This window comes from Hylaeus anthracinus, unplaced genomic scaffold (genome assembly GCF_026225885.1).
Source record: "Hylaeus anthracinus isolate JK02 unplaced genomic scaffold, UHH_iyHylAnth1.0_haploid 11997, whole genome shotgun sequence".
Lineage (NCBI taxonomy): Eukaryota > Metazoa > Arthropoda > Insecta > Hymenoptera > Colletidae > Hylaeus > Hylaeus anthracinus.
The window spans coordinates 4,077,747-4,089,274 of NW_026534344.1; the positions used below are offsets into that span (position 1 = coordinate 4,077,747).

General features: G+C 48.3%; 1 protein-coding gene across 1 annotated transcript in view; it reads left to right on the top strand.

The window, feature by feature from the left end:
* Positions 1 to 11,528, top strand: part of LOC128889317 (uncharacterized) — a 257,458-nt gene that overhangs the window by 216,521 nt on the left and 29,409 nt on the right. The window contains exon 7 of the mRNA XM_054146857.1: positions 9,797 to 9,985. Coding sequence (XP_054002832.1) covers positions 9,797 to 9,985 — 189 coding nt within the window. The remainder of the gene's footprint in view (positions 1 to 9,796; positions 9,986 to 11,528) is intronic.

Sequence of the window (11,528 nt, forward strand, 5' to 3'; positions counted from 1 at the left end):
GACATGTGAGCGCCCTGTAACGAGATTAGTTTTCACGGTGTCAAAGCGCTCTCGGTCATGTGTCCGCAGGAATTGGAACCGACGCTAAAAAATAAAAATATTTCATCGTCACTGACAGCGGACAAATCGCGACGATTTCATTGGGAGAGCGTATGAATTCGTAGGATCAAATCACCGGTTTTTTTTTAATATCCCAAATCCCACCGTACGCATCGTAGATGTTTAATTAATTCGAAGATATTAATATCAACCGCGTTTCGAAGCTCCAGATGATTGTTCGAACGTTTCTTGAGAAAGTGAAATTTCCGAACACGAGAAACATCGGCGATGCACTCCGTGTGCATCGCCGTTCGTTTATGAATATGTAGAGGGTTGCACAGTGGCAGTAGCGGTGGTGTGGCGGTGGTCAGACACCGGAAAACTCCAGATAGGCGGCGCATGAATATGCTAAGCGCATCGCGGGAACAAGGCTAAAGTAATTTTTTTCTCGCTGCATCGACCCCTGCCTGCGCGAGGGGGTGGGTCGGGGAACCATCCATCCTGCGGTGCGAGATGATTTCGCGGTAACGTACAATTTTTTCTCTACTCGCAATGTATCCCAGTCGCTCTGTATCTCGTGCCCCTTTGTCCGTCAGACACTGTCTGGACAACGGAAGCGGAACGATTTTTTTTCGCGTGAAAGAATACGAGCGAGCAAATATCATTTGCTTTCGAAAGAGATTTTCCACACAGGATTTGCCTTCCAACCGTGTATCGCGTGAAGCGATCAAATTATTGCGATCGCAGCGAAACGATTGCTCGATCCGACCTCGAAGAATGGAAAATACGAGGGAAGAAGCTTCCTCGTCGTCCAAGCAGCGAAAAAAGCTCGACGAGGCAAACGTTATCGAGCGAGAGGTCGAATTTGCGTGACGCACGGCCGTTTACGCAACCGTGTAATCATCGTTCTAGTCGGCGCGGGCATATTTTTCGCGACGTTTCAGCAAGAAGTGAATAATCAAAGACCAGAACGCCGACAAGGCCAATTTTCGCGATCGGCGGCGCCTCGTGATCGTTAACCACGCGGGATTTAACGCGATGCGCGTACGGTGCACTGGGTGAGTGAATTTTTACATGGTCGCGAACCTCGGGTCGTCCGATGGTGAACAAAAAAGCGTAAAGGAGCGGTTTGATAATAATATCGGTGTAGCGTGACGGGGGATCGTAAAAACCGACGTGTAATGTTGTCGTCGCGGGTAATTGCACGTATTTTTGCAATACGGACCTCTTTCCTGCGCTGTCCCTCCCTCGCGGGCCAATCTGACGATCGATGTGCTAAAATCCGAGATAAAGCTCGAACTTTCCCGTCACTCGTAATTTTCGGTTTTCATATCGAGGGACGGCATTCGTGACGAGCAGCCGTAACGAAGAAGATTGTACGAAGGAAACCGTCCAGGTTCCTCCACAGTTTACACGGAAACGGTAAGATAGCCCGCGACGACAGATGCTCGAAATTATTTTTAAGCGTGATTAACACAGGGTTTGAGTGACGGAGTGTCGACACAAAGAGATCTGAACCCGCTAAAATATTAATATACAAGAAGCTGTCCGTAGGGTAGACGAAGCTCGTAATAAATGTTCACTCCGTTCGAGCTGTTCGAAGCCTGTCTCTTAGCGTGCCATTATCATGAGAAATAGCGTCCGATGGATTGCTTCCGTGATCGATGGACGTCGTGATTGTTTATAGCACGATCGCGTTCGACAGGGTAGGGAAAAACATAGATCATCGGGAATTTCAGCGATCTTTAATCCTCGTGCGTGATTCGAGACTTTATCCCCGCTCGGTAGACGGCAATCGTCGCGTCTTCGCCGTCGAGATTTATTGCTCCGTGGCTTCAGGCAGACGCGAGCAATTTACATTCCCGAGCTATACGACGTACGCTTGGTTCCCCGGCGTTTGAAGGTGTAGCCAATCGTCGGGACGTCTCCCTCGACTAGTCTACTCGACGTCGAAATTACCAGGGATTACGGTAGCGGGCCAGTTGCCCGGCATGAAATACGAAAACCGATGGAAACATTTTTCGAGATCGACAACGCGCCGTTCGATGACTTTCGTTGCATCGGTTTATATCAACTCAGCGACTGACCGAGGAAAGTCGGTGCTCGTATTTATTACTGACAGAAATATTGAAATGGCGCGTTTCGTGGTACGCATAATTCTTCGACGAAACGAGAGCGTAGGAGAGAAATGCAAGCTTGATAAGAAAAAGAAATGGATTCCGAGACAACGAAATTGACGTTCCTCCTGATTTGAGACAACAAAGCGTCTTCACCTTCGCCGTGTCTCGCCGTGACAATAAAACCGACGTTTGGCTCGCGGAAACATTTATCGGGGGATGCGTTTGGGTGTCTCGTCTGGCTAGCCTACCACGACGACGACAACGTCGACGTCGACGAGGAAGATACAAGAGTCAGGGTCAGACCATCGAGCCCGTCTTGATTATTTCGCGAGGCAGCGACGAAAAATTTCGTCGTAGAACGAGCGAGCGGAGTCTTAATGGAGCCCGGTGCGCGCCATTATGCTCGAAGGATGAAAGGGTCCTTCAAAGGATCCTTGGCTCCACTTTCATTTGCATTCAGGATTGGAAAAGGCCGGGATCTCCTCGTTCGTTCGCCGCTCGCGGAGCTAGACGATGATATCCGAGGCGTAGCCGATGGTCCTTTCGTAATGAGAAATTGGGTCAGCGAAGTTAGGAGTGAAAATAAGATGAAAAACGTGCACGACGGCTAGAGAGAAAATAAATGACAGGAAATAAAGGATTCGAGGGGTTAGTGAGCGACTTTTCGACGGGAACGAAGTGGTCCGAAATTAGTTTACCTTTGGAAACCAATTTCTTTCTCTTTCTTACCTCGTGCCGCCTTTCGCTTCCTGTTCGACGCGAGGGACGGTTTTTCTGTTGCGAGACGGTCCGCCCTGCGAAGAGATTGCCACGGAAACGAAAATAATAAAAGAGCTACGCACGATCGAAGAGCAATATCTGGTAACGTTCCGGGTAATAACGGGCACGATTGTTCCCGCTTGACCGTATACCTTGGAAGTGGTTTTGTTTTCCGTGCACACGCGCGTGGAGACGGGGGATTCTGTATTCTGGATCCATTTATTTTTACGATTGCCAAATGAAAAGTGGACGCGGCTCTACTCTGCCGGAAGAATTCCGTAATAATCGTTTCGTCGACGATGTATTCGAGGAGACGGCTTCCTCGATGATATCCCGGAGGACTTTATCCTACGAACAATTTATTTATTTATAGATTGGAAAAACCTGTACGAAGCGAGCGAGCCGGAACACCCATCAAAGTTCCGATCGTAGTTTTGAGCCATTGTCTGGAAGAATTAATTTCGATCAATTATGTGTCACTTCGGGATAGAAAACGGACCCGGAACTCAATTATCGTTTCCAGCGACGCCGAACCGAGAGTTTCAAAGTGGAACGGTTCGGCTGAATTTACCCGTATGCGTGCCTTCGACGAATCTTCGATCTTCGTTTTTCGCGGACGACAGTTTCCCCAACTCAAATCATTTCGATACCAAAACTTCGACGTCGCCCTGAACGACGGAGGCCTGTCGTAATTTCCGTCGATAGGTTTATTTAGAAATTCGAAAGTTTCCGGGACGAAATGCGAGAAGCGTCGTTCCGCCAGTTTTATCCGCATAAATCAGCGAAACTTTCAAGTTTTTTCAATTCGCCTGGAGGCGTTCGGCGAGAACAGAAAACGTGGTAGGGAATTGATGACATTCATAACTCGTATTCCCGTCAAGCTGCTCTCCTTGTGTTTAGACTGCCATAATCCGGCAGCTTAACGTCCGCAGGACAAGCTACGAGCGTTTATCTCGTGCCCGAAGTCAGGATTATCGTCGAAAAACGTTTCTTTATAAGCGCGGATTTTCGTTCATCACGAAATTCCAGGATAATTGGCATCAACCTATTTCATTATGCTTTCAGAGGGTTATTTTGTTATTTACGCAAAACAAGCGAATACTCTCTTAAATCCCGAGCAGTAGCCCAAGAATTTTCGTCACGGTTGGCGACGGTTTGGAAGTCTCCCGTGGATGCCACGACAATTAAATCAAAGGTAAATTCGTTCGAAAGTTTGCAGCTCGGTTTCAAAGCTAAGGAGAGAGCTGCGGGCTGTCGGCGGAGGGGTGAACAGGTAGAAGCCAGGAACCGGATTGTAACCGAGTAAACCGAGCATTTCAAGTTGTTCCTTTCCGCGCAGCTAGACGCGCCGTTTATTAAGCGTATAACGCAGTGATTCTTAACCACCGTTCCGTGAACATTGCACGGCATGTTTGGCAACCGATTACAGTTATTTGCTACTGCTACAATTTTTAGCTATATTCACAAACAAAACTTTCCAAGCGTTTTTCTCGTTTCGGTTTTCCTCGGCAACTAACGAACGGGCTCGATCGCACCGCGAGCTGGAAAAGGTTAAGAACCACTGGTGCAACGTGTACCCTCGCCATTATACAGCCATTACTACGTCACGCCGTTGTATATAAGCCGCGCTGCTCGGTCTCGCTGAAGTAGCGTGTGGCACGCTTCTGCCGTGCCGCCTATCGCTACTTGACTGACAACCCTAACCGAGCTCTGTCCCCCTCTCTGTCCCACACTTCTCCGCGACTGGTTTCAGCTAGAGAGACGACTGCGGAAGTATTGCGTTACCGGGTAGTTGTGCAGGTAGAACAGGGGTGTTCGTTGCCGCGACGTCGTAGCCTCTTACTAAATCGTGACATTCCACGCCGCACCGTGAGATAAGCGACATACCGAACCTGGCGGAAACGCCACCGCGGATGTTTTGGCTCGCGTGCGTACGCGCTGGAACATTTTTAATTGAGAGTCTACGAGGGATTCCATTATGACCCAGGGGCGACGAGGCGAGGAACGAACCGGAAGGGGTTTGAAGGTGAACGCGAAAGAGGTGCGAACGGAGGGTTGATTTTGCGGGAACAAAGGAAGTTAGTAGCTTCCTCTGCCCGGTTATCCGGCCGTCTAAAAGGTAGGCTACGGAGGACTTACGGAACGCTATCCGTTTCGTGTACGTACTTGCTTGCGGAGGTCACGGTCTCCAACGACGACGAAGACTCTCTTGGTCGGGGAATTGCATTCTTCTCGTCTGGTCGAAAATCAGATTTGTCGGCGAGCGCGGCCCTCGCGATGGGGGGCGAACCCTGACCCATTTCGGGACGTAAATTTTGTTGGAATAGCCCCGGAGGTTTCCATGGTAGGAATTCCTGCGCGCTCGTCGTCTTTCACCCTTCGTCGTTCGCCCGGGGCCGAGTATTTAGATACATCTAGACGTGGAATAGGTAACCGTTCGACCTTTCCCCCAAGCGGCTGCAAGGGGTGGCGCAGCTCTTGGGACAGGCAAAACGTATAAATTTCCAGTCGTCGAATCAAAGGGTCGTAGTATCTCGCTAACGCTCGCTATCAAATCCTCTATCTCCGCGGCGTTTTGGACCGCGTAATAACGGATTTAGCGTTTGATTGTAAGTAGATTCAAGTTAGATGTGGGTTAAGTTTCTAATTCCGCGGCTAGTAAATCAGAAACTTCCGCGCTTCGAGCCCTTTGGGTTCGCGCCGGCGGCTGGATATTTAGGCTAATTATTATTGAACTGTAACTGCGCACTTGAGCCACGAGTTCTCCGAACTATCGTCGGGTTTCCATCTCGCGAATCCGCGTTCGTGAAAATTTACGCGCGTTTACTCGGCTCAGTGGCGCGCGACTCGTGGCTTTCGCAGCTCCAAGCAAGGAAATTAGCAACAATTGTCGCGCACGAGAGAAATCCAATAAATAGTAGTCGAAACGCAATAGTTCGAAGTTCTCGCGGTACAGTATCCGCATAAACGCGGCGATCCTTTATTGGGAGCGCAATGGAAAAAACTGCAGCCGGGAATTTGATTACCGCTGGGAAATCGATCGCGTTCGTGTACGTTGAACGCACAAAACGGGCCTTTTTAAACAATACCGTGCTATGAAACTGGCTTACACGGAATTCGTCAACCTTTGGCTTGTTAAATTGAACGCGATTCAATTGACCGTTTGTCCACGACTCCAAAAACCCTGCAACGCTTCTGTCGTTCGTAGGCGGATCCTTGGAAAAGCGCGTGCCCTGGAGGAAGTTTCTTATCAGTCGTGTCGGATAAAGTCGTCGCGCAAGACAGAGGGGTGGTTAGTCGATCGACTTGGGAACCGCCTCGGGGTGTTCGTCGATGACGTTACTACCGTTTTAACGAAGGGGTTGCGGCGAAGGAATCACATTTCCACCCCCCAGACGACGATTATTTAGATTATATCCACCGATCGTCGAGTAATCTCCGCGCAAAGAGACACCGACGTCGTCGTCTCGCAATCGCTTTGATGACGTTCGTCGTCGAAGTTGAATCCCCGCGGGCTGCTTCGTCTCTTATAACGGAACCAATGCCACGACAGGCTGCCATGCGACTCTCTTGTCGCGAATAAAGGCGGAGGGGCGCGTTTCGATTAATTCTAGTTATTTGGTGTCGAGCCGATCGACTGTAACGGAGCTGTGTGTGTTTAATTCTCAGGTGCTCCGATCTTGAATATCGTATCGTGAATATAATATCAGCCATCAAACGTTCCGGTTATTAATTTCGGCAACGCGTTTGGGAATTGAGACCCGTTTCTCGATAGGGTACATTATCACGCGCGGCATTTGCACGGTTTCGTTAGGATCGTTAACTAAATCTCATTAGTAAATACCAAATATAATGTCAAATTGGAATCAAATAGAAGAACAAAATCCTCGAGACATTCTAGCAAAAACACGACGATATTTGATACTTTTACATTACTCCCACTGCTAATTTAACGTTTTTTTTTTTCAGTCCACCGTTATTAATTTTTCATCGTGTATCTCGAAATTCCTAGATTTATGATCCCAGTTCCGGCTTGCAACCACGTGAAGTTTCTAACACGCCATTGTGCAGTTTAGCACAAAATATGCCCGACCTGTTACACGTCACAAGGAGTTAATTTATTTTGGTTTTTCATACCGTATTTGATGACTTCGCGTCCCCGAGGTTTGCTCCGTATATTATACCGCCGGCTGTGTAATACAAATTTCAGAATGAGAAAATTCCTCCCGTCGCCTATGCCACGATCATCTTCATTCCCCGCAGAATTACAACGGTATCTCTCACGCGAGCTTTCATAATTTTTGCGCTTATCCGTCGTTTCGTTCTCGAACCTCGATGTAAGATCGTAATAGAGCGTACCGTTTCTTTGTCGCCGTCGTCGTCTGGGCCGTGGGTGCCATAAAAAATGGACAAATGCGAATTTATATCGAAGTTCGCGGGAGTTCATCGCCGATACGAACGCGACCGAGGAGCTGGGCGATCGTAAATTGGTGGATAATGCCCGCTGCAGCTATAAAACATTTCTACACTTTAACGTCCGTCCGGAAAACGACAGCACAGCTCGTGTATGAGGCACGGCCCGGCTCGTTCCCGTTTGGACGTTGAGAAATTAACGGCGAGCTTCCGTATCCGCTGTCACCGACGGACCCCCGTTCAGAGCGAGAAACTTCCGCGTCGTATCAACGCCTCCTGACGCCGAACGGAACCCACCTGCGTTGAAACACCAGACAATCGCGTCCTTACCGGGTGATCGTGGAAAGGCTGTATCTGTTCGCAAGAAGTTCCGCGCTTGTATCTGTAACGCTTTTCCTATCGTAGCCGCAATTGAGGCGGGTAAAGGATCGTAGGAGAGGCGGAAGAGTAAACGCACCTGTGAAATTTAGGGACTCCGCGAATAGGCGCGAGCTGGTAGCATGCCTAGGAAGAATCTAGGAAGGTCATTACGCTGAGATCGGAGATTAGGGTGGAGTAAATCACGAAGGTAAATGAGTGTGCCAGCTGAGAGGACTTCCTATAAATCTAACGCTGTGTTCGACCACCGAAATAGGGAGAGATATGATTCCACTTGTGCATAAGAAATCGAACAACCACGGTATTAGTCAACACCCAAGCCTAGTTTCTATCACAGGGTAAGTTGAGAATAATAAACGAAGTTTAGTAGTTAGCAGACTAATCATATTCAGATATCGATTCGAATACGATTGGGGGATTAATTCGCAGAATGCACGAGGACCTTCGACACGGTATCTTTCAGTGTGTGGTGTCTGGGGTTCGACTGTGGTTGAAACCAAATAAGAAGAAGAAGCGAGAGAGAGACCAATCGATATGCAGAGTTTTCTCAATAAGACTGGAAAGGAGCTATTTTATTTCCGGTCGCTCGATCGCTGGCACTCGGTCTTTTCACGGTAAACTACTCTAGGTACAGAGACGTGTTCGCCAGCGAGAAAGAAAGGTATATCTGAATGCTGGGTGGGCTGAACCAAGAAAAAGGGGAGCGTCTCTTTTTCGCAACCGCGGTGGCCTTGGTCGCGTCGAGGCCGTTCCGTATGCAAAAGATGGAACGTGCACCGCAATCTGAACGAAATCTCGAAACGCAATTTCCTGGACAGCCAGGTAGAACGGACGCCGTGACGCGACTCGATGCTGGTACACCACCGCCCCTGGGGGGAGGAACATCGATCTCCCACCAACGAATGCAGTTTTAACGACTCGTCGATGCATCCTTCGGCCTCCTACCCGCGATGCTCGTTGTTCCTTTTCCTGTTTCGCGGTTGGTAATTCGATTCTAGCTTCTTCGATCATGGGGTGACTCGAGCAGAAACATTGATAAATAAGTAGACCCGCCGAGTACTCTCCCGAAGCGACGAACGAAATATTATCATTATCGTTTGCTTGCGTGTAGGGCTTACACCCCTAACGCGTTGTAATATTACGAAGTATTAAAAGAGACCACACCAATTCTAATCAGGACAGACAAGACCAAACCGCCCTTCTTCTTCCACACAATAGTCGACGACATCAAACTTGCCGCAATTCCGTTGACATTCGTAACTAGACGTTACGTAACAATCACTCGACGTTCGACTCGCAATCGCTCGAGTAATTTCTCGGCGTTCCCAGGACACCGTTAAGAGTCGATTAGAATTGGTGCTGGGTGGCACCAGAACAGGACACTCATCGTCCTGACACGCGTATAATTACCCGATTCGGCTGTTGTACGTCCAAGATCGATACGAACTGAATCCGTCGGTCGGTCAACTCCGTGAATTTGAATCGAAACACTTAGGCCATCTGCGCACGAAGCCACTCAAAAGAAACTGATTGAAAATAGTAATATTCATAACATTAGAAAAAATTTGTTCGGGCAGCCTTTCTCCCATGATTTGACGAAATACGTGTACGGTATACACGTGTGTATAATAATAGTACCTAATACAGTACGGTTTAATAACGTTATTTGTATACCAGTATATTTTTGAAGACAAAGATCGAGGTCTATTAATTACTATCAAACTCGTTAAGTCATCGTTAATTCAAACCCTCCGTCTATTTTCTGACCAAAACTGTCCGGATAACTCTGATCTGATCATTGTTGCATCGAGGAAAAATTCCATCTATTATGTAACGCGGAGCAATTTCAACCACCTCGTTAGGCGCCTGAGAATACCGATCTATATTTGCCCGTTTGTGACCAATTCGCGTCGGGAAAAATAGTTAGATGTCGAGATAACTTTTTAGTCATCGCACAGGCACACAAAAATAAGATGCAATTCCTGGAAAATATATTTTTGAAGCACTTGGAGTGCAATCATTTCTCGCGAGCTTGCTCATCCTTCGAAAGAGTGGATACTAAGAAATGTTTAATCTTGAATTTCCAGGTGAAAGTGATGTTGAAAGTGTCCCCGGGGGAAGGAGGCAGCTTCTTCAACGCCGACAAAAGAAAGAAGCAAGTGACGCTGGTGAATCCGACGTCTGGACAGTCCCCTTCGGCGGAAGATCGAAGGCCAACCGTGGCAGCGCCGAAAATGTTTGCCTTCGACGCGATATTTACCGAGGAAGACTCCCAGGTAAGGGTTAGAAATTCCGTCGATCTCCTAGCACGGGGCACAAAGTGACCCCGGTAATTCGCGAATGCCGATTTCTATCATGGTCCAGCGACCGTTCCGTCCTTAGTTACTCGGTAAATTCACTTCGGCGTCGACCTTTTTTCTCGCGGCACAGGGAGAGCCGCTTCTCCGACGGCCCGAGGACATCGGTACCTTCGAGATTCAGAAAAAGCACGGACGAGTCGCTGGGTAGATAAATAGGGAAAAAGAGGAAGTCTAGAGGAAGTTAAAGAGGAGTGAGGGCGGAAAGTCAGAACGTTGAAACGTCTAAGTACGTGCTCCGTCGCCGACTTACGTTCATCCTAGAGACGCAGGAGACGTCCCTGCCGGGCGCATAACTAAACTAATTTCCCGACCTCTAAACTCTACCCCCTGACAGGAAAATCCAACCCACCCTTCGGTCGAGTGTTGCTTCTTGCCCGCGACTTCTCCTCGGTAACACCGAATCGAATCGAATGTTGATGGTCGTGATTATTTCCAAATTTACGTATTCCACCCTCAACTTGGCGAGAATTCTTTTCTCGATTACCAATGATGCTTCGACGTATGCTACACCAACTGTCCATTCCCAAGTAGCAGGTGTTTCAGGGTCGCGAACGCGGTATCAGACCCCCGCGAGATCCAGCGTTAGGTTCGATAACGCAGTGTCGGCTGCACCGTCCCTTTTACGCGTTTATATGTATGTATGTATCGTAGCTTGAATTATGTATTTTCCCTCATACATACCGTATAATGCGGACACTATTAAATTAAATTAAAGTACACCTTGCGACAAGTTGAAGATCGAAACTTCGAGCGTCCTTTAGAAAGAAAAATGGCGTTCGGTGCATGCATGCTTGAGTCCATATCCACCCTTCAACGAGGGTTCGTTGAATTCACTTTAGAAGCGAAATCTACGGGCGAAGGAACTCGAGTGACCTTTAAACCCTTCTTCACCTTTCTTATGAAATAATGATGATACCCTAGCAATATATTTGTCGCGCCGTTAGATTCGTGTTTGTTATTTTTAATTGTACATTTTGCGGACTCCTCGATCGATTTTACTAATTCTCTATTACGAGTGTACCCGTTATTATTCATTCTTTTCCTTCGTTCGTGCAAAGCCCGTCAATCTGTTCAAAACAGATGAAAGAGAATACCGCGGCGTGCATCCATTCTACGGCGGCGTTCCGATCGATCAAACATCTCGCGTCTTTTGCCTCGCGGTTTCCGAGGCGCGGTTCTTTTCTCTCCGTACAACGGCGAATTTTATTGCGTGGCATTGACGAACGACATCGCCGCGGAAAATGTCATCGGGGACCGTCGTAGCGCGTTACAATATTGTACCTACGTGTACGTGCGCCGAGATATTTCGGTGCTCTCGAGGGACATTATCGAGCGTCGGATTCAAATGAGCCTGGAGCTACTCGGTTTTCCCGGCTCTTCCCCTCGCCGCACTTCTCCGTGTCACTCGCTGGCTCTCTCTCTCTCTCTCTCTCTCTCTCTCTCTCTCTCTCTCTCTCTC